Source organism: Triticum urartu, chromosome 5 (genome assembly GCF_003073215.2).
Source record: "Triticum urartu cultivar G1812 chromosome 5, Tu2.1, whole genome shotgun sequence".
NCBI classification, from domain to species: Eukaryota; Viridiplantae; Streptophyta; class Magnoliopsida; order Poales; family Poaceae; genus Triticum; species Triticum urartu.
Genome location: NC_053026.1, coordinates 597,997,089 through 598,016,665, shown reverse-complemented (window position 1 = coordinate 598,016,665; position 19,577 = coordinate 597,997,089). Strand labels below are relative to the sequence as shown.

The 19,577-nt window shown below is 46.5% G+C and overlaps 2 protein-coding genes across 4 annotated transcripts; one reads left to right on the top strand and one right to left on the bottom strand.

The window, feature by feature from the left end:
- Positions 1-1,418: 1,418 nt before the first annotated feature.
- On the bottom strand, positions 1,419-3,504 carry LOC125511079. Of its 2 annotated transcripts, none has more exons than XM_048676358.1 (6): positions 3,306-3,504; positions 2,981-3,075; positions 2,784-2,863; positions 2,595-2,644; positions 2,319-2,422; positions 1,419-2,048 (listed from the first exon to the last, which is right to left on the bottom strand). In XM_048676358.1, the coding sequence occupies exons 1-6, from the start codon at positions 3,457-3,459 to the stop codon at positions 1,677-1,679; spliced, it is 855 nt and encodes a 284-aa protein (XP_048532315.1). In that variant the 5' UTR covers positions 3,460-3,504; the 3' UTR covers positions 1,419-1,676. The 2 variants fall into 2 exon arrangements, with proteins under 2 accessions (XP_048532315.1, XP_048532314.1); XM_048676357.1 differs by having other exon boundaries at positions 2,319-2,431; positions 3,306-3,502.
- A 217-nt stretch (positions 3,505-3,721) lies between these two features.
- LOC125511081 (RNA-binding protein Y14B-like) lies at positions 3,722-7,840 on the top strand. 2 transcript variants are annotated; one of them, XM_048676360.1, is made up of 4 exons: positions 3,726-4,057; positions 5,943-6,079; positions 6,655-6,797; positions 7,527-7,840. In XM_048676360.1, the coding sequence occupies exons 1-4, from the start codon at positions 3,799-3,801 to the stop codon at positions 7,582-7,584; spliced, it is 597 nt and encodes a 198-aa protein (XP_048532317.1). In that variant the 5' UTR covers positions 3,726-3,798; the 3' UTR covers positions 7,585-7,840. The 2 variants fall into 2 exon arrangements, with proteins under 2 accessions (XP_048532316.1, XP_048532317.1); XM_048676359.1 differs by lacking the exon at positions 7,527-7,840 and having other exon boundaries at positions 3,722-4,057; positions 6,655-6,995.
- Positions 7,841-19,577: the final 11,737 nt, after the last annotated feature.

The window sequence follows — 19,577 nt, the reverse complement described above, 5'->3', positions numbered from 1 at the left end:
AAAATTGAACAATATTAGAAAAACATGGACATTTTTTCGCAAATATGAATATTTTATGAAATTGCGAAAAATTATTGAATTTCCAACATTTTTAACGGTGTTTTTTTAAAATTGAACAATTTTTTGAAAAATGTGAATATTTTTAAGCAAACAATATTGTGAACATTTTTTCTGAATGCCAAAAAAAATTGGAAAAACATTATTTTTGTTTTTAAAAAATGCGAATATATTTTCGAAAATTTGAACAAATTTCGACTTTTAAACAATTTTTTGAATTGTGAACAAAATTGGAAAAGATGAATTTTTTTATCAAAAATGTGAACACTTTTGAAATTGCGAACAAATTTTCAAAAACCGAAACAATTTTTGAAATCATGAAGGAATTTTGAAATTTTGAACATCTATTGAAAAAATTGAACAACTTTTGAATTTATGAAAAGAGGAAAAGAAAATATAAAAACAAGCCGAAAAACCAAATAAAAAAACATGAAGGAAACAGGAAAACATGTAAAAGAGGAAAATGTGAAGGTTCTCAAAACTGGTTGATCCTTGAAGTTCACCGGTCCGTGTGGTGTCGTCGCTCTCTTCGCTTCAGCGGAGCCGCGATTGTTTGCCGCATACGGGTGGTAAATAGGACCCCGCCGTACCATCCTCCGATTACTAACACATATGAAATGAAAGTTAAACAATGCTAACATTTTCCCAATCATATGTGAGATGTACACCCGCTGTCAAACACCTAAGGATGTGCAATGGGCTGACCCGCTCTGGCCCGGATCCGGTACTTGTTGGCTCCTCTGCTTTGTTTAGGGACATGGAGCCGAACCAATGGTTCAGTGGTGATTGGCCTCATGTGTTGGGTAACATGGTCCGATCCATTTTAATCCTATATTGGTACAAAATAGGGAGTAGTAACTGGACCTGGCCATGGGCAGCCCAGCCCAGCCGGCCCGACCCGACCCGGCCCAAAAAGCCCGACCCTGCCTGACCCGGCCTTGTCCATGGGCCGGGCTCGGGCCTAGATTTCAAGCCCAATGCCTGGGCCGAGCCGGGCCTGGGCCCAGTCCCGTCATATTCGCACATTAACGAAGAGGCCCGGCCCGACAGGCTTTTAGCGTCATGGGCCAGGCTCAGGCCTGATTTTTAGGCCTGACGGCCGGGCCGGGCTCAGGCCTGGGTTTTTTGCATCGGGCTTTGGTAGGCCCGGCCCGGCCCGACAGATGGCCAGGTATAGTAGTAACACAACAATATCTTTTCAAACAACTTCATTTAGTGTTAGAAATTTTTAGTATGTTAGGATCTCCAGAGTTTACTTTTTCAAAGAAAAACAAGGCGTATATGCATTCTAATTTATATTTCTTGCACAAACAAAGGTAATTTTGGATCAATATTTTTTTAAAAATCTATAAACACAAGGCTAACAATCCTCACAAATGCATATGTTATCGTAAAGACCACTACAATCTTAGACAACCAAATTTGGGTCGACCAGCTTCTCCCAACGGGTCGGTGGTGTCCTGCTCCCTTAGCCAAATTTTCATACAAGGCCAACCCAAAAGACCCATTGGCCTTGAAGGGTAAACAAGCAGGCAAACACAGTGAAGCCTGATCTCTGTTACATACAGTACAACATGGAAACACAACACCAGCAGAATCTACAGAACGAAAAACGGCAGTTATATCACACCGCCAACACAATCCGTCTCTTCATTTAAAAGGTACAAGTAGTGGTCCTCGAGGGGACGGTCCTGTGGCAGCGTGTCCTGCTCTCTTGCTACGTGCGAGGCGGACTCCTTGAACCTCTGCAGGCGCACTCTGCTGTATGCGTCGATGTTCCGTTGTGATATCAGGAAGAGCTCCACCTCTGTGACGAACCGTGCTGTCCGTCCGAGGAGGAACGGCCTTGCAGCATCTGACAGCAAGCTCCTGAACTCTTCCCTTGTATGTTCCGGGGAAGTCTGCTTTGAGGCGTGCAGTTTTTCTTGCGCTTTCATGAAGGACTCAATCATGCCGTCGATGTGGTACACTATGGCCTCGACGTTTTCATCCTGCAGAAAATAGATTATCGACATAAGTTACTACGAATGAGAAAATCTACTATGTGCCTTTAGTGTGCAGGATCAGCCTGCCTGATCGACCATGATGAATGAGTAATGGGTAATACATGCATTACAGATAAGCACCAGCTGGATGTTTTATTACATGCATTCTCTTTTTACACAAGCTAGGCTTGCCTAGTGTGAAATTGAAACATGGAAGTGCAAACATAATTCTGCTGAGCTACAGAATAACGTCTGTATTAATGCGTAGCATTACACCTGTGTAAGGGCCTGAATTTCACGTCTCAACCAAGTTTCAAGCCATATGTTCTTCCGGAGATACTTCCGTTGCTTCCAATATTGAAGCACACTGGCTGCATCATCTGAAATCTCTGCATCAAACATCAGTGTTAGAAAAAACAAAGCACATTGGCTGTATCGTCTGAAATCTCGGCATCAAACATCAGTGTTAGAGAAAAACAAGGCTACACATCTGAAACTAATTCTAAAAAATGTGAACAGAGAAGTAGACAGCACTACAAATTAACACAGCACCTCTTGTGTTATAGAACTGTGATATCAACTGGTGTGCATCTACAAGATGTCTGCACCATAAAAAAAGCAGGCTCAATAAACTCATCCACACTCAAGCAAGTTCTAGCATGTAATCAGAAGAGTGAAACATGCTCTTGGGTATCACATCATCAACCGCCAAAAGGCATGCACGATGAGATTGGTACTGACCTCTTCCCGGGGTCCTGCTCTATATAATGTCTCTGAAACGATTTACCATCGAAAGCATGAAGGATAGATACACTCTCGGTCTGCAAGCACCACAATGACACAATGAGATAAGGACCCGACTAAGTCTGCCAGGCAAAACAATATCTGGTCAAGTTCACAGGCATAGCTCCTTGCTATGAATGGGGCCAGGGGCTCACCTTGCAAAGGGGGCATTTCACAGAGGACAAAGGGTCTTCATGCTTGCTCGCCACAATGCTCACCCACTGGGTTATGCACTCGTAACAGAATGAATCTGAAGAATTCAGCACAGTCGGTCAGAAATGGGTCTCGAACCACAGGAATCCTCTGCCCCAAACCCACAGTTTCTGCAGAGTGCCTACGGACACAACAGAAACCTACAGAATGTGTACCCCTCTAATCTTTCTGCTAGAAGTACTTCGAGAACAAAAATAATCTGGAGCTGCAGCTGAGTTCGCGGCCAATTCGTGCGTCGGGGGTTGGGGGAAGGAGGAGGCGACTCACGCAGGCAGGTGTCGAGGTACGCCTCGTCCTCGAAGCCCTCGAGGCAGATGGGGCAAGAGCACGCGACCGCCGCCGACGGGCCTCTGCGGCCACCGCCGGAGGGCGAGCCGGGCGCGGCGGCGGAGGAAGTGGAGGCGGCCGCCGCCATGTCCATGTCTGCAAGTCTGAAGGCGGATCGGCATCGCCCAGGTAAAAAACAGGGGAAGAGGGGAACAAGCCACCGGGCGCGGGTCGGCTCCCATCCGAGCCGTCCGCTCACCATCGGACGGCAGATCCATGGAGCAGAGGACCCAACCAGATCGGGACCCGGTTAATCAACTCGCGAGGGGTCATTACGCTAATCACAGTCCTAAATTACCCTACTAATCACGCTTAGCTCGCAGTTACTTGCCGCCATTATAAGAGCCCCTCGTCTCACGTCGCCTCCGCCACGCTCCACTTTCTCTCTCTGTGCCCTCTCTCGCTTTACCATCCGGTTGTTTCGGCGGCGGCGATGGCGGCGGAGGACGTGGAGTTCGTGGACTACGAGCGGGACGACGGCGACGAGGACGACGAGGGGATGGAGGACGAGGAGGAGGACGGGGAGGTCTCGGCCCGCGCGCTCCCCGTGCCCCACATCGCCGCCCCCGCCGTGCCGCGCACCAGCAGGGGCCGCTTCGTCGGCCGCAGCCGCTCCGTCATCGCCTCCACCCGCGACCGCTTCGACTCCCTCCCCTTCGCCGGCACCTCCGCGCACGGCGGCCCGCAGCGCTGTGAGGACCCCCTTGCCCGACCCCCCACCCCCCTCTTTTTTTTGGGCGTGATCTCTAGGTTTGGAGTCCCCGGCTGGGGGTTCCCGATGTTTGAGGCGAGCTCTTGTGTTGTTTGGGGTCCGTTTCGTTGGGAATCGCGAGGAAAGTTTGCAGGCTAGGGTTTGTGATTGGTGATTTCCGTGAGGGTTTATGTAGCACTGCTGTTCGATGTCATGCGTGGTAGGTGGTACTGCTTGTGTTAGCTGAATTTCGGCATCGCTTGAACAACCAGGGCTGTTTGGTGTCACATTTCAGACCAACTATTCAAATTAAAGTCCTTCCTTTTGCCTGCATTGTTGTATGCTTCTATGAAGATGCGAATGTATCGTCATAATGTAGGTGCTGTGTTGTCATGTTGTGTGATTCTTCATGCTGAGAACTAGCCTTTTCGGTTATTGCTCTTCTGCAGGTTTGGTAGGTGTGGTTATGTGTCATGCGTGTCTTTGCTAGGATCAGACAGTTATAGTGAAAGGCTTCTGTATAAAGAAAAGAAAATGTGATCATGGTGGATAAATTATGTACACCAGTTAGAGCATCAGTGTGGTTTGCTGGTGATAAGGGAATCAAGGGATGCACATTGTGGGGGTGATGCTTACTAACACTTTGACAAACAAATACAGAATGGCCTGACTCTGTTTGCTGGACTATATGTTCATCCGCATAGTAGGCTAGTAGTCTGTAGGAGTGTACATGCTAAGTCTATCAGAGACTGTAATGATTTGTCGGAAATGCTAAATTTCTTATTAGGATGAGGCATGTGGGATGCTAAAAATGTAGGACACCAAAAGCGGATTTTATGACTGCTGTAAACTGCATTTTCCAGCTACAGTCATGTAAGCCTCCTTTTGATCGTGTGATTGAAAGATGAAAATTAGAATGTTTTAGAAGAAGGCAGGATCGGAGAGTTTTGGATGAAGAATTAGGTAAACAAACATAACATTAACTTCCAGCCGAGACTAATTTGTTGGGATGCATATTTGAATAATGTCTCCCTTGCACTTATAGTTTTCGCCTTCTTCATTTGTCGTGCGCTGTGCCTCATAATGCAGTTTAGCATTATTATGTTTATTTTCCTTGCCGCTGTTACTTGTTCTATGCTAAAAATTATAGCTGGCAGTCTTTCAAACTTTTAGTGTTTTCTTGAAGCCGAAAGAATTAACAAGTCAAACTGTCAAAACATTGAGAAGTGACAGAACTGAAACAGAGCAGGGATGTGCATCTGAACAAATTTTATATGACTACACAATGATATAATGATGGTTAATCCAATGGGCATATGACACTGCTTATTTTGTTTTCCACTATGCTTCTTGTATGCCAGCCCATGGCATTCTGGTTACTACTAGGTAAGCAGTTGTCAGCCCAGTAGTGCAAAATGATTTGCCTCACGTTTTTATACACTGAGGAACATCCGACATGAAGGCATGGCCGTTCCTGCTAGTTCCTGGTTACTTGCATGCTAGTTTTCCATATCATTGTTTATAAGGCGGTAAGGCGACCTAAGGCGAGCACCAACTGTCCTGACGCCTAAGCGCCTAAAGCGGGCACAATTGTAAGGCGCTGCCAGGACGCCTTGCCGCCTAAGCGTCCAAGGCGGGATGCCTTATGAACAATATTCCATAGTCTATAAAATGTAATCCAGCATTGGTAACAAACCATCTACAGATTTGTCTGGTCACTAGCTGTGGGTTCTGTTTCATGCTAATCTATGTGGTTATCCCATACTTGGCTTCTGCTCTCATACTTTTCTAATAGATTATTTGCTGTTATAGTCAACTTCTTCTGCATATATTCCCATTTTGATCATTTTCTAGCATTAGTAATGGAAAACTCTGTTACCTTGTAGCAATTGAAGGATGGATAATAATTGTCTCAGGAGTCAAAGAAGATGCAGAAGAAAGTGATCTGTATGATGCTTTTGCTGAGTTTGGTGAGGTCAAGGACTTGCATCTCAACCTGGAACGCCGCACTGGATATGGCAAGGTAAATTTCATAGTCTTACTAAAATAAAGGAGGCCCCTTCTTTGCTGGTGGTGCAATTCCGGATGAGCCACACGAAAGCAAATGTACTGATAATTTGGTACTTGAAGCTATGCTTACCGCTTACCGGTCTATACTGAATTATGTCTTGAAGTAGTCCTGTTTTGGAATTTGGATCAATGGTAGTGGTTGGACTCCTGCAAAACCATGATCAGAAAACTCTAAAGGACACGAAATTGCTTGATATATATGCTGTGTGCAATGTTGCAAGTTCTTGAATACAAAGTCAGCTTCTAAGCTTTACTATATTTACTTTCATTTTTAGCCATGCCTTTTTCTTCTCACCAATTTGTGCAAGTATCATGGGGTGTGACAGGCAGTTCTGTCGAAATAAGCACCGAGAGTTTGCCCAGAATTGCATTAATCTTACTGTAGTGGCACAATTGGTCGAGATTATTGTTTACACTTGCGAAGAAAGTTTATTGCCTACATATACAACTGGCAATTATGCCAAATGTCTTTTTGTTTGTGAAGAAGCTCTCTAATTTATCACACCTCTGTTTATCTGCTCAACACAGGGATATGCATTGGTTGAATATGGATGTTTTGAGGAAGCACAAACTGCAATCAGAAGTATGAATGGGACACAGCTGTTAACAAAGACCATCCATGTTGATTGGGCATTCAACAGAGGTCCTATACAGAACGTCACAAGTGCACGGTGCGAACAAAACGTGTTTTGTCCTGCATTTCCTCTGGTTGATAAATCTTTATGCCAATTTGATATGATACTTAATTTGGACCACACGCTTGTTACTGACAGTGTCTTCTTTGTGTAATCTGTATTTACATTCTATAATTGTATATTTGTCCTTGCCATTGCCCTGTCCTGAAATTCTTGCAAGCTATATCTATTGTTTTTCATCTGCTCGCTACTTTCTTCTGTAAACCTAATAACCTCAAAGATTATATAACATGATTAAATAGTCTTTGCTGGAGAAGGTTCAGCATTGGTGAACCCGTATCTCATTTGGTTTCGTGAAATGAAATGCTTAGTAATGCAGTATAAGTAGTTTTCTCAGTTCATATTGTTGGGATTAGATACGTCTATCTTCCCTTGGTTTCATGATTATGTGTAGATTGCAAATGATAACACGTGTTTCAGTAACCATCCTAGACTGAATGTATGTTGTAGAGGACAGTGTGATCACCTATTTAAGCTACGTTATTGCCTGATCTAAACTGTAGAGAAGACGATGCTTTTACCTCCCCTAGATGCCATGTCTGTCTGTGCTGTAGATGTGCAACTTTTGTCATCGGCCTCTATATTTATTGAGTAGAGATCTGTATTGTGCAATTGGAATTCACAGTTGTGGTTATACTGTTGATGTTGATGGTCTCCTCTATTTGTCTATGTAATCTACTGACAACTGATTTTCCTTGCTCACAGGCCAGCACAGCGACGGTCTAGGACTCCGCCTCGCAGGCTTGCTGCCATGACATACTGAGAGGGAGCTGCTAGGCCTGCAATCTTGGGCCAGCCTTGGTCAGTGATTTTTTGGTAGTCGCCAGGGATTTGCCATGTCATAGATTTTAGTCTTAACCATCATCTTCCGACAGTAAGCGGTAATCTGAACCAGAGTATGTATCGTCCAGAAAACCGAGTCCTGATTCTGCTAGCCTTGCTACGCTTGTACTGAGCTTGTTCAGCGGCCTGGCTCACAAAGTTTGATATTGATGCATGATGCAAATTGGATGGATCAATCTGTTTTGTCTTTTTGAACTAACACATCCTTTATTAGATGACCACAAGATGGTTTAACCAGTACTAGATCACATGGAGAACTCAAGGGTTGGTTGAGTGATCAAAGCCGTTGGTTTCCCAATCCCTGGAGTCTGCAGAATTTAGGTAAATTCAGTCATGCGCTACGTGATCAGACTCGCAAGGGCAATAAGAGGCAGTTGCCTTGCCAAGCAACACTCGTTAATCCTCAAGAATTACTTATGCAGAAGCCTGATAGCAGCATCAACATTGCTCCATTTCTCACTTGGCAAATTCATCTTGAGAACTTCTTTCGCCCCAGTGGGCGGTTCGGCGGCACGTTTCACCGCATCCACCACCAATGTTACCGTGCCGCCTTCTGAGCTGCCCTAGAGCTCTCTGGCAAGAGAGACAGAAGTAGTACCTTCTGTTCGAGCTGAGAGAGACCATTGCATAATCGATGGAGAGTATCATCTTGCACTGTCCAAACTGAATGAACAAACAAGAAACCGAACATGTTTCAGATATACAGTATCTTCCAGACATGTTGGGCATACCTTTGTGGCTTTTGTGTGCAGTGCAGGCCTGAAAGGTGCGGTGCGGCCAGGGGATCGACATGACGAGTTGCCATCGCCGGTCCACTTCTCTCCAAGGTCCGTCTCCGCGTGCCCCCACCCCACATCTCCATCTCCAGTCATTTTCCCCGGTTCCGGCGTCCCACGTTTGGCCAGCTCCACTGTAGGGGATGTCTGTCTGTCAAGGGAGATCCACCGGTACTCCTGTTTCTGCTTTCAGGTGGTCCTCCCTCCTCCTATCCAGTATCCACAACACCACACCACACCACACCACACCACACCACACCACAGGGTTCAGGTGGTCCTCGTACATATCTATCTACGGCCTATCCATTTGGGAGCCAAGTGTACATGGCCATCAGTGCTGGTCGTGGACGACGACCCATCCCATGTTAGTAGCTCGTGTGTGTAGATGGGAACTGATCGTGCCCATTGGCGGTGGTAAAATGCCAAGCGCACGCATATATGCCCACTGGACTGGAGCACTGTTGCAAGTGCGGCGGATCCATCCCATCTGGCTCAGGCTCGGCTCGCCATCTCCATCTCCAGGCCGTCTTCACCTTGGGAGCCGGTAGTAGCCGATAGGCTAGACCCCTGACGTGACAAGAGTGGCGCCAGCACGAGGCGCTCCGAGCCTTGGGCCGCCACACGCCCGCTGTGGATCGATCGTCGTCCTCGTCCCTGTCGCTCTCCGACTACTGGCCTCGCCGTCCTCCCTCCGCCAATGATTGCTCCGGCCACCACCACCTCCACCAGGTGACGTCCATCTCCATCTCCTGGACCGGCATCTACCTAGCCTCTAGCCTAGCCTTCAGGATTGCTAGCCTCCACGGCTGGCTCCACCATGGACGCGGCCGCCGTACAAAATGTGGAGCGGAGACGCCGCGCCCGCGCACGACCAACATCGAGAGGGAGAGGGAGAGGGGATTCCCGGGTGGATCGATGGAATCCACCAAAGCGAGAGCACCAAGAGCCGATGGATGGATCGACGTGGAGCGGTGTCGACGCCCCACGGGCTGGCCGTCGCGTCAACCCCCCTCCGGCCACCGTCTCGTCCCATCACCCCCCTTGGCCTGGCCTGGCCTGGCGGCGGTGGCCTTCTCCCTCCCCTCGTCCCGATCTCCGCGCACTACGCCGTAAAAAGCGCGCGTGTTTTTTCCGTGCAGATTGTCATGTACTACCGCCCATCTCCATCTCCATCTCCTCTGCGATTCTAACTTGATTCTACATTTTTCTACGTTGCGATTTCTAGAGTGCATCTCTCATTCAGTCACTCAGTCGGTCGGTCGGTCAGTCAGTCATCGGCCGTAGTCGACGGCCAGAATCTTCATCGCCGAGCCAAAAACGACAACGCGCGCGGGGAGGACGAAGACGGGGACGTGGCATTCTCGCCACGGCCACCTTTGCTTTGAGGCAAGCGACGCCGTCCAAACCACAAATCTCTCTTGCTTTTGCGTCTCGTTTGTCCGCTCTGCGAGTTTTAGGCTCGGTGCCTCGGTCACCATACTCGCCTCATCTTCTTTCTTTTGGGTCCATCTTGCCCTTGTCCTTGTCTTCATGGTCGTCGTGGGAGCAGCGGTTGAATACGCAATAGCGTCGGTGTGGCCTTTGCGCATTGCTGCCATTGACCTTAGACTCGGGGACAAGGGTCCAGCGCCAGCCAGCCTCGGAGGCTCTCTGGGCTACCAGTCGGGCCCTCCTCTTGACGCGTAGCTGATGCGTTCACGATGTGGATACAATAATGCTAAACATACAAAGAGTTGCACACAATTACATCCTGATTAGGATTTTTTTTCATCTACTAATCAATCACATGCTTGCCCCTTTCTCCCTGATTTTAGGGGGGGGGGGGGGGGGTGGGCCACCTCCCCATCTATTATTGACCAATCAAATTAATCTTCTTTATAAAATCTTGTAACTCGTTTGTACGTGTAGCATTACTCATGTGGATAGGCGACGTTCGCTAATCACTGGTAGAAAAAAGGCCTATAGTCCCGGTTCAGGTACCGGGACTAAAGTGTCGGTACTAATACCTCCACCCTTTAGTCCCGGTTCAATCCAGAACCGGGACTAAAGGCCCTCCACCAACCGGGACTAAAGGCCCTCCACCAACCGGGACCAATAGGCATCCACGCGTCAGCACTTCGGTGGGGGGGGTTTTTTTTTTTTTTGGAAGGGGGGGGGGGTTGGGGGTTTTAGGGGGTTAATTTAGGTGTTTCATATATTGTGTTAGCTAGTTATAATTAATAGAGAGAAGTGTCCTCTGTTATGTCTGTGCTTGGTCGACGCTACGTACTATACATACGTATATAGAGAGGACTAGACATGCTAGCTAGCTAGTAAGCAAACGAAGGAAACAGAAGATCGTCATGAACATATATGCATATATACGGAGAGAAGTGATATCGACCACCTCTCCTTCTCCGAGAGATTGGTCGAACAACAAGTTCTCGTATATTTATCTCACACTACCGGCTACATATATACAGTAATTATCTCTTACAAATATAATCATACGGACTCAGGGTTAACATAGAATTCTCCGTCTTCAGGGATCACGTGGTCAAGAAAGAATGCCGCCAATTCCTCTTGAATTCCTCGCATGCGAGCTGGTGCTAGGAGTTCATCCCGCTTCCGAAACATCTAATTTAAAGAAGGGGGTCAATACATATATATATATATGAATGAAACTCAACACAAATGATGGTAATAAAATAAAATTGTGAATGTTGTTATTTACGTACTTCATATTGTTCGTCAGTGTAGCCCCGCTCACAGGTCGTGTGGCGGATGGACTCGCAAACATAGTAACCACAGAAATCATTCCCTTGTTGCTGCCACAACCACTTTACAAGAAATAGAGGTTAATCAAACTGATAAGCAAGAATGCCAAATGGTATTGATGAAACTAGCGCTTGAATGACTAGTAGATGCGCTTAAAATGCTACTATAGCTAGTACTTACTTTCGGGTGTCTAAATTGCAGCTCCTTCGGCAGTCCCGGAGCTTTTCTGGTGAATTTTCTCCAAACCCTGCCGGACAAAGAAAACAATCACTTGATATATCAGGAAATGAACAAAGTTGCTGATATGATGGATAATGATCGATTTAACTTACTTCTCGAGTATTTGAGTCATGTCTGCATAGTCCTTGGGATCTTTTCGTCTTGAGTCTAAGACGGTTACTAGTCCCTGCTCAAGCTTAATATGTAGGAGAATATAGTGGAAACTGCACACGCATGCATAACTCATCAATTACATTACTATAACCTTGACTAATATATAAGGGAAACCGAATACGCACAAGACAGTAACACTCACTTGAAGTTGTAAGGAAAGAGTATTATATCTTTGTTTTGATTTATTATCAACGATTCTAGCATGCTGGCCTCGGTTTCTGCGGCATGAAATTTAACCTGAGTTGCATCTATGAGATTTGTGTTAATGAACCCAATATCACCGACTTGTCTTTTCTTCAATTCGATGATCTTCAATCTGCATAATATAGTGAGGATGATTATAAATACATGCAATGAAAGAGCTAAGCTATATAGAGAAACTTAATGACAGAAGTAGTACTACTTACAGACAGTAGCAGGTGACAGTTGCTTTATCGAGGGCCAATTGATTGAAGAACTGATAGAACTCCTCAAATGGAACAGGCAACAGATCAATTAGGTCATGCTCCGGTTTAACTCTCGCATACAAAGTACTCCTCCCCCCAGAGTCTCTGCAGATTTTCAAGTACCAATCATGCAATCTTCGCATCATCGTTGATAGAGATCTTTCATCTTTGACGGGAGGCTTCCCGTACTCGTATCTTTGTATCTGCACGTCCATGGGGTCATAATGTACTTCGTCGGGCAGGTAATCTGTAGGATTGCTATAACCGGGCACCATCCTCGGATCATTATCGACGTTGTGGCTAGGCACCTTGAGCGGGGGGCACGATTACTTCGCTTGTTCGCCGAGCTGGGCAATTTGTTTCCCAGCTCGTCGTTGTTTCAGCCTTTGATCACTGACAGTACTTCCCGACCGCTCCGCTTCGGCAAATTCCTTTCCAATAATGCGGTCATAGTTTCCTTTCGGCGAATCAGACTTCGGTGTTTTTGTCAGGGCAGCCAGAGTGCACTTCACTTTCACCCGATCTACCTTCTCCTCCGGAGGTGGATGTTTCTTTGCTTTCACCCCTTCAAAGAATTTCTTCACTTCTTCTCGCGCGATCTCGGCGTTCTCCTCCTGGGTCCTCTCGTATGGTAACTTCTCTGGAGTCTTCAGAGAAGGACCGAATCTGTATGTCCTCCCGCCTCTGGTTGTACTGCTAGACGCCGACCGAGCAGACGTAGCGGTTGTCTTCTTTACTTGCTTAAGCGGCGGAGGAGAAGGACTACGATGCGCCGGAGCAGCTGGAGCGGCGGAAGGTCTCTTCCGCCCTTGCTGATGAGGCGGAGAAGGAGGAGGCGGGCTGCTCGGGCGCGTCGGCGCAGGCGGAGAAGGAGGCGGAGTGCCGCCGCGCGCCGGAGAAGGAGCCGACCGAGGGCCCTGATCGTCACTCGCCGGAGGAGGAGGAGGCGGTGGAGGCGGAGTGCCCTGACTCGCCGGAGGAGGAGGAGGAGGCGGTGGCGTCCAGTTCGGAAGGTTGATGAGGTCCTTCCGCCATAGGCATGGAGTCTTCAGAGCAGACCCCAGCCGAGTCTCCCCTTCACCGGTAGGGTGGTCAAGCTGGAGGTCCTCAAATCCCTCCGTTATCTCATCCACCATCACCCTAGCATATCCTTCTGGAATCGGCCGGCAGTGAAAAGTTGCACCGGGTTCAGTAGGATAAACAGAGCCAACAGCCGCCTTGACCTTCAAATTCATCCATTGCGTCATAAGGTGGCAATTTTGAGACTCCGTGATAGCATCCACGGGATAGCTGGCAGGAGCCGTCAAGGCATGCTCTAGCTGAAGCAGCTCGGTGGAAGCCACGCTGCTTCTGCGCTGAGATGGCGGGGTAGCTTCGGGGAAGGCTTCGGCAGTACGTTTGCTGCGATTTGCTTCTCGTTCCTCTATCGCGTCCACCCTTGCTTGCAGCGCCTGCATTTGGGTCTGCTGCACTTTTTTCCTCCTCTCATGGGATTTGTAACCGCCTGCGTCCGAAAACCCAACCTTCCACGGAACGGAGCCTGGCGTGCCTCGTGTCCGTCCAGGGTGCTCAGGATTCCCGAGGGCCATTGTGAGCTCGTCGTTCTCTCTGTCTGGAAAGAACGTCCCTTCCTGCGCTGCTTCGATATACTGCTTAAGCTTACTGACTGGTATGTCCATTTGATCGTTCGTCCAAATGCACTTCCCTGTTTCAGGGTCCAGGGTTCCGCCAGCCCTGAAGAACCAAGTCCGGCAACGGTCTGGCCAGTTAATTGTCTCTGGTTCGATCCCTTTATGAACCAGATCATTCTCAGTCTTGGACCACTTAGGCCGGGCTACGAGGTAGCCACCTGACCCCGTGCGATGGTGAAGCTTCTTCTTCGCAGCATTTTGCTTGTTTGTCGCCGACATCTTCTTACTCTTTTCCGATGTCTTGTGGGCCACAAATGCGGGCCAGTGATCTCTGATATTCTCATATATGCCCTTGAATTCTGGTGTCTCATTATTTTCGACAAACTTATTCAGCTCTTTCTTCCACCTCCTGAATAGTTCTGCCATCCTCTTCAGAGCAAAAGACTTGATTAATTTCTCTTTAACTGGGTTCTCTGGATTATCCTCAGGCGGTAGGGTGAAATTTGACTTCAGCTCAGTCCAAAGATCATTTTTCTGCATATCATTGACATAAGAGACCTCAGGGTCTTCTGTAGCCGGCTTAAACCATTGCTGGATGCTTATCGGGATCTTGTCCCTAACCAGAACCCCGCACTGAGCAACAAATGCGCTCTTTGTCCGGAGGGGTTCAATAGGTTGGCCGTCGGGCGCGATTGCTATGATCTCAAACTTTTCATCCGAGCTCAACTTTTTCTTCGGGCCTCGTCTCTTTACCGAAGTTGTGCTCGATCCGGAGGGCTAGAAAAAAGAACAAAGACTTAATTAATATGTGTACATACCAAAACAATGAATGCATCAATCAGCTAGTCAGCATAGGATTAACTAATATATATACCTGGCCGGACTCGGTTCGGTCACCGGAGCCGTCCTCATGTTCTTCTTCTTGCACCGGCATTAGGTCACCGTAGCCAGCTTGTTCACCCTGTCCTTCCAGACCATCGGTTTCATTGAGAAACAACGAGATGGCATCACTTCCTTCTGCGATTATGTCCCTCAACAACGCTTCTTTTGTTGCTTCGTCTAGGGCGGTGTCCATAGTTTCTACAAATATTTACAACATGGCAATTATTATTCAAACATGATAGATGGATATATTAGTGCCAAACGTAGAACTAGCTACCTAATCATAGTAAGCTATCTGGAGGGGGTATATATCGACAACGACGACACTACATCTATGTCCCTCGACGACCCTCGTTCCCGATAAAAAAAAGAGGAAGAAGAAGAAAAATAAGAGGAGAAGAAAGAATAGAGGAGAAGATCTCCTCTATTCTTTCTTCTCCTCTTTTTTTCTTCTTCCTCTTCTTTTTTTATCCTCTTCTTCCTCTCATGTTCGATAGGATCGCCGAGGGGTCGGGAGGTTGCGTAGTGTCTCAGGATTCAACAAAACCATGTCTTCATCATTAGGCGAAAGTAACATGTGCATGATGGTACGAAGCTCTTCAAAGTTGTTCTGGAACGGACTCCCAGATAGGATAATCCGCCTTTTGGTACAAAGTTCAGCAAGAGCCTTCCGAATATCGCTATTTGGAAGGCCTTTGCTGAATTCGTACCAAAAAGCGGATTATTCTATCCGGGACTCCATTCCAAAACAACTTTGCAGAACTTCGTACCAACATGCCCTGGTTACTTCCGGCTAATGATGAAGGCATGGATTTCTTCAATACTTTGACACTAGGAAACCTCTCTCGACCCCTCGGTGATCCTCGACCCCTGGAACCCTCGACGACCCTGGAACCCCCGACCCCTAGACGACCCTCTTCTTCCTCTCATGTTCGAGAGGATCGCCGAGGGGTCGGGAGGTTGCCTAGTGTCAAAGGATTCAACAAAACCATGTCTTCATCATTAGGCGAAAGTAACATGTGCATGATGGTACGAAGCTCTTCAAAGTTGTTCTGGAACGGAGTCCCAGATAGGATAATTCGCTTTTTGGTACAAAGTTCAGCAAGAGCCTTCCGAATATCGCTATTTGGAAGGCCTTTGCTGAATTCGTACCAAAAAGCGGATTATTCTATCCGGGACTCCATTCCAGAATAACTTTGCAGAACTTCGTACCAACATGCCCTGGTTACTTCCGGCTAATGATGAAGGCATGGATTTCTTCAATACTTTGACACTAGGAAACCTCTCTCTACTTCCGGCTAATAAGAAGAAGAAGAAGAAGAAGAAGAAAAGAAGAAAAAAAGAGGAGAAGAAGAAAGGAACAGTGGAGAAAATAGAATATATTCTATTTTCTCTTCTTCTCCACTATTCCTTTCTTCTTCTCCTCTTCTTTTTCTTCTTTTTTCTTCTTCTTATTTATTTCTCCTCTTCTTTTCGGTAGAGGAAACCCTAAATAGCTAGCAAGTTTCGTGGGTGTGAGATACATGTGGCCTTCGGTGTCGGACACTACATCCACGTCCCACAAGTGACGTGGGCGTCGAAGCCCGCGCCACTTGTGGGATGTGGGTGTAGTGTCCGACACCGACGATACATGTATCTCACACCGACGATACTTTCTATTAAGGGTTTCTCCTCTACCGCTCCTCGACCTCTCGACGACCCTCGTTCCCGATAAAATAAAGAGGAAGAAGAAGAAGAAAAAAGAAGAAAAGAAAGAATAGAGGAGAAGACTTCCTCTTCTTCCTCTCCTCTTCTTCTCCCTCTTCTTCCCCTTCTTCCTCGCCTCTCTCATGAATGTCCGATGTTCTCGACCCCCCCACGTGTCGAAGAAAAAAAAGAAGAAAAAAAGAGGAGAAGAAGAGAAAATAGAATATATTCTATTTTCTCTTCTTCTCCACTATTCCTTTCTTCTTCCTATTTTCTCTTCTTCTCCACTATTCCTTTCTTCTTCTCCTCTTCTTTTTCTTCTTTTTTCTTTTTCTTATTTATTTCTCCTCGTCTTCCTCTCCCCTCTCGGCGACCCTAGACCCCCTCTCGACCCTCAACCCCTAGGCGACCGTCGACCCCTCTCTTTTTTTTTCTTTCTCTTCTATTTTATCCTCTTCTTCCTCTACCGCTCGGCGACCCTCGACGCCCCTCGTTCCCGATAAAAAAAAGAGGAAGAAGAAGAAAAAAAGAGGAGAAGAAAGAATAGAGGAGAAGATCTTCTCCTCTATTCTTTCTTCTCCTCTTTTTTCTTTTCTTATTCCTCTTCATTTTTTATCCTCTTCCTCCTCTCATGTTCGACGACCCTCGACCCCCTCTTCTTCTCCCTCTTCTAATTCATTTGTTCATATGAATATACAAACATTTTCATATTTACAATAATTAATATCACCAAAAAAATCTATGAACAGAAAAAAATCCTAATTTTTCTAATCCTAATCTTTTGCATATATAACATAGCTAGATATATATATACACAGAGAACATATGTATACATATATATAAAAAAATCCTAATATTCTTCTCCCTCTTCTAATCCTAATCTTTTGCATATATACATGAACATAGATATATACACAGAGAACATATGTATACATATATATAAAAAACAAGCATATATATATGAAAAACAAGCATATATATATGAAAAAAAATCTAGGGCGCCGGCCGGACCAGAGGAGGACCGCGGAGTCGGCGGCAAGGATGGCGACGGGGCAGTGGGCGCGCGCTTGGGGTAGGAGACGCGGGCGACGGCGACGGCGGGCCGGGGCGGCGGGCGTCGGGCAAGGGGCCGGCCGGCGCGGCGACGGGGGCAGGGACGAGGGCGATGGCGACGGGGGCGCGGCGACGGGGGCAGGGACGAGGGCGACCGCGACGGGGGCGGGCCGGGGCGGCGCGCGTCGCGGGCGACGGCGACGATGGGCGCGGGCGACGGCGACGATGGGGGCGGGCGGCGTCGGGGCAGCCTGGCGGCGTCGGCAACTGCAACTGCAAGATGAGAATGAAAAATTCCAAAGTGTGGCCTTATATAGCAGAGGCTTTAGTCCCGGTTCGTGGCAGAAACCGGGACTAAAGGTGGGCATTAGTCCCGGTTGCTGCCACGAACCGGGACCAATGGCCTCTTTTCGGCAGCCCAAAGGGCGGGAAGCGAAGCCCATTGGTCCCGGTTGGTGGCACCAACCGGGACTAAAGGGGGGCAATTGGTCACGGTTGGTGCCACGAACCGTGACCAATGCCCCTTTAGTCCCGGTTGGTGCCACCAACCGGGACCAATGCCCTTGTGCGCCCCGCGCCCAAAAGTTTAGTCCCACATCGCTAGCTGAAGGGCGCCGGCACTGGTTTATAAGCGCTGCTCTGCCTCCCCATTCGAGCTCCTCTCTAATGCAGGCTTTCAGGCCTAAACCTGCTACTGCCTGTTACTGCCTGTTGGCCTATCGGGCCTCTGCGGGCCTGAATCCTAGCCCATGTAGGGTTTCTAGTCGTATTCAGGCCGTGGAGGCCCAGCAGGTGGCATTTTTTTTTGGTTTTTTCTTTTTTATTTCTACATTTTTTTGGTTTTTTATTTTTTTATTTCTACTTAAAACTAAATACTTATAGTTTTTTAGTGATTTCTTTTTGCTTTTAGGTCACAAAAATTATAAACTTTCTGTTAGTGCCATTAGTTCTAAATTTTAAATAGTTTAAATTTGAATTTTTAAAAATTTGTGTGAATCACTAGTTTATGAATAACTTTACTATAAAATTAGAATTTTTATCTTCTTTGCTATTTATTTTTTATTTATACTTACAATTAAATACTTATAGTTTGATTTTAGGTCACACAAATTATATTCTTTTTGCTATTGAAGAATATTATAGTTTTATTTTAGTTGATCATAACATAATATTTTAATTGATTGTTTTTATTTTCATAAAAGTTTTGTAGTTCATTCTGTTTGCTATTAATTCATTCTTTGAGCTAAATGACTCTGAAATTGGAAAGCATTTCAAAATGAACTCTGAAAAGGTTGAAAGTTGGCATGGTATCATCATTTCACCCACATAGCATGTTCCAAAAAGTAGAGAGGGTTACGACAAAAACTTGATGCACTTCGTGTACAAAATGGACAATCACTTTCGAAGTATCAAAGTTTCGAACCATAAGACATGAAAGCATTTCAAATGAACTCTAGAAAAGTTGAAAGTTGGGATGGTATCATAATTTCACCCACATAGCATTTGCTTATTGTGGGAGAAAGTCTTCACTTTTTCTTTGCTTGTGTCATTTGCTTATTGCGCCGTAACCATGGATAATCTTCATTGTTTATCAGGATGCTTGGGTCAGCCTTGACATTGAAGGGAGGAATTTCATGAAACTTTTCATAATCTTCAGACATGTCTGTCTTGCCGTCCACTCCCAAGATGTCCCTTTTTTTCTGAAAGAACTATGTGGTGCTTTGGCTCATCGTATGATGTATTCGCTTCCTTATCTTTTCTTTTTCTCGGTTTGGTAGATATGTCCTTCACATAGATAACCTGTGCCACATCATTGGCTAGGACGAATGGTTCGTCAGTGTACCCAAGATTTTTCAGATCCAGTGTTTTCATTCCGTACTGTGGGTCTACCTGTACCCCGCCGCCTAACAGATTGACCCATTTGCACTTAAACAAAGGGACCTTAAAATCAGGTCCGTAGTCAAGTTCCCATATGTCCACTATGTAACCATAATATGTGTCCTTTCCGCTCTCGGTTGCTGCATCAAAGCGGACACCGCTGTTTTGGTTGGTGCTCTTTTGATCTTGGGCGATCGTGTAAAATGTATTCCCATTTATCTCGTATCCTTTGTAAGTCAATACAGTCAAAGATGGTCCCCTGGACAACAAGTACAACTCATCACAAACAGTGTTGTCACCTCTGAGACGTGTTTCCAACCAACTGCTGAAAGTCCTGATGTGTTCACATGTAATCCAGTCGTCGCACTGCTCCGGGTGTTTGGAGCGCAGACTGTTCTTGTGTTCATCGAC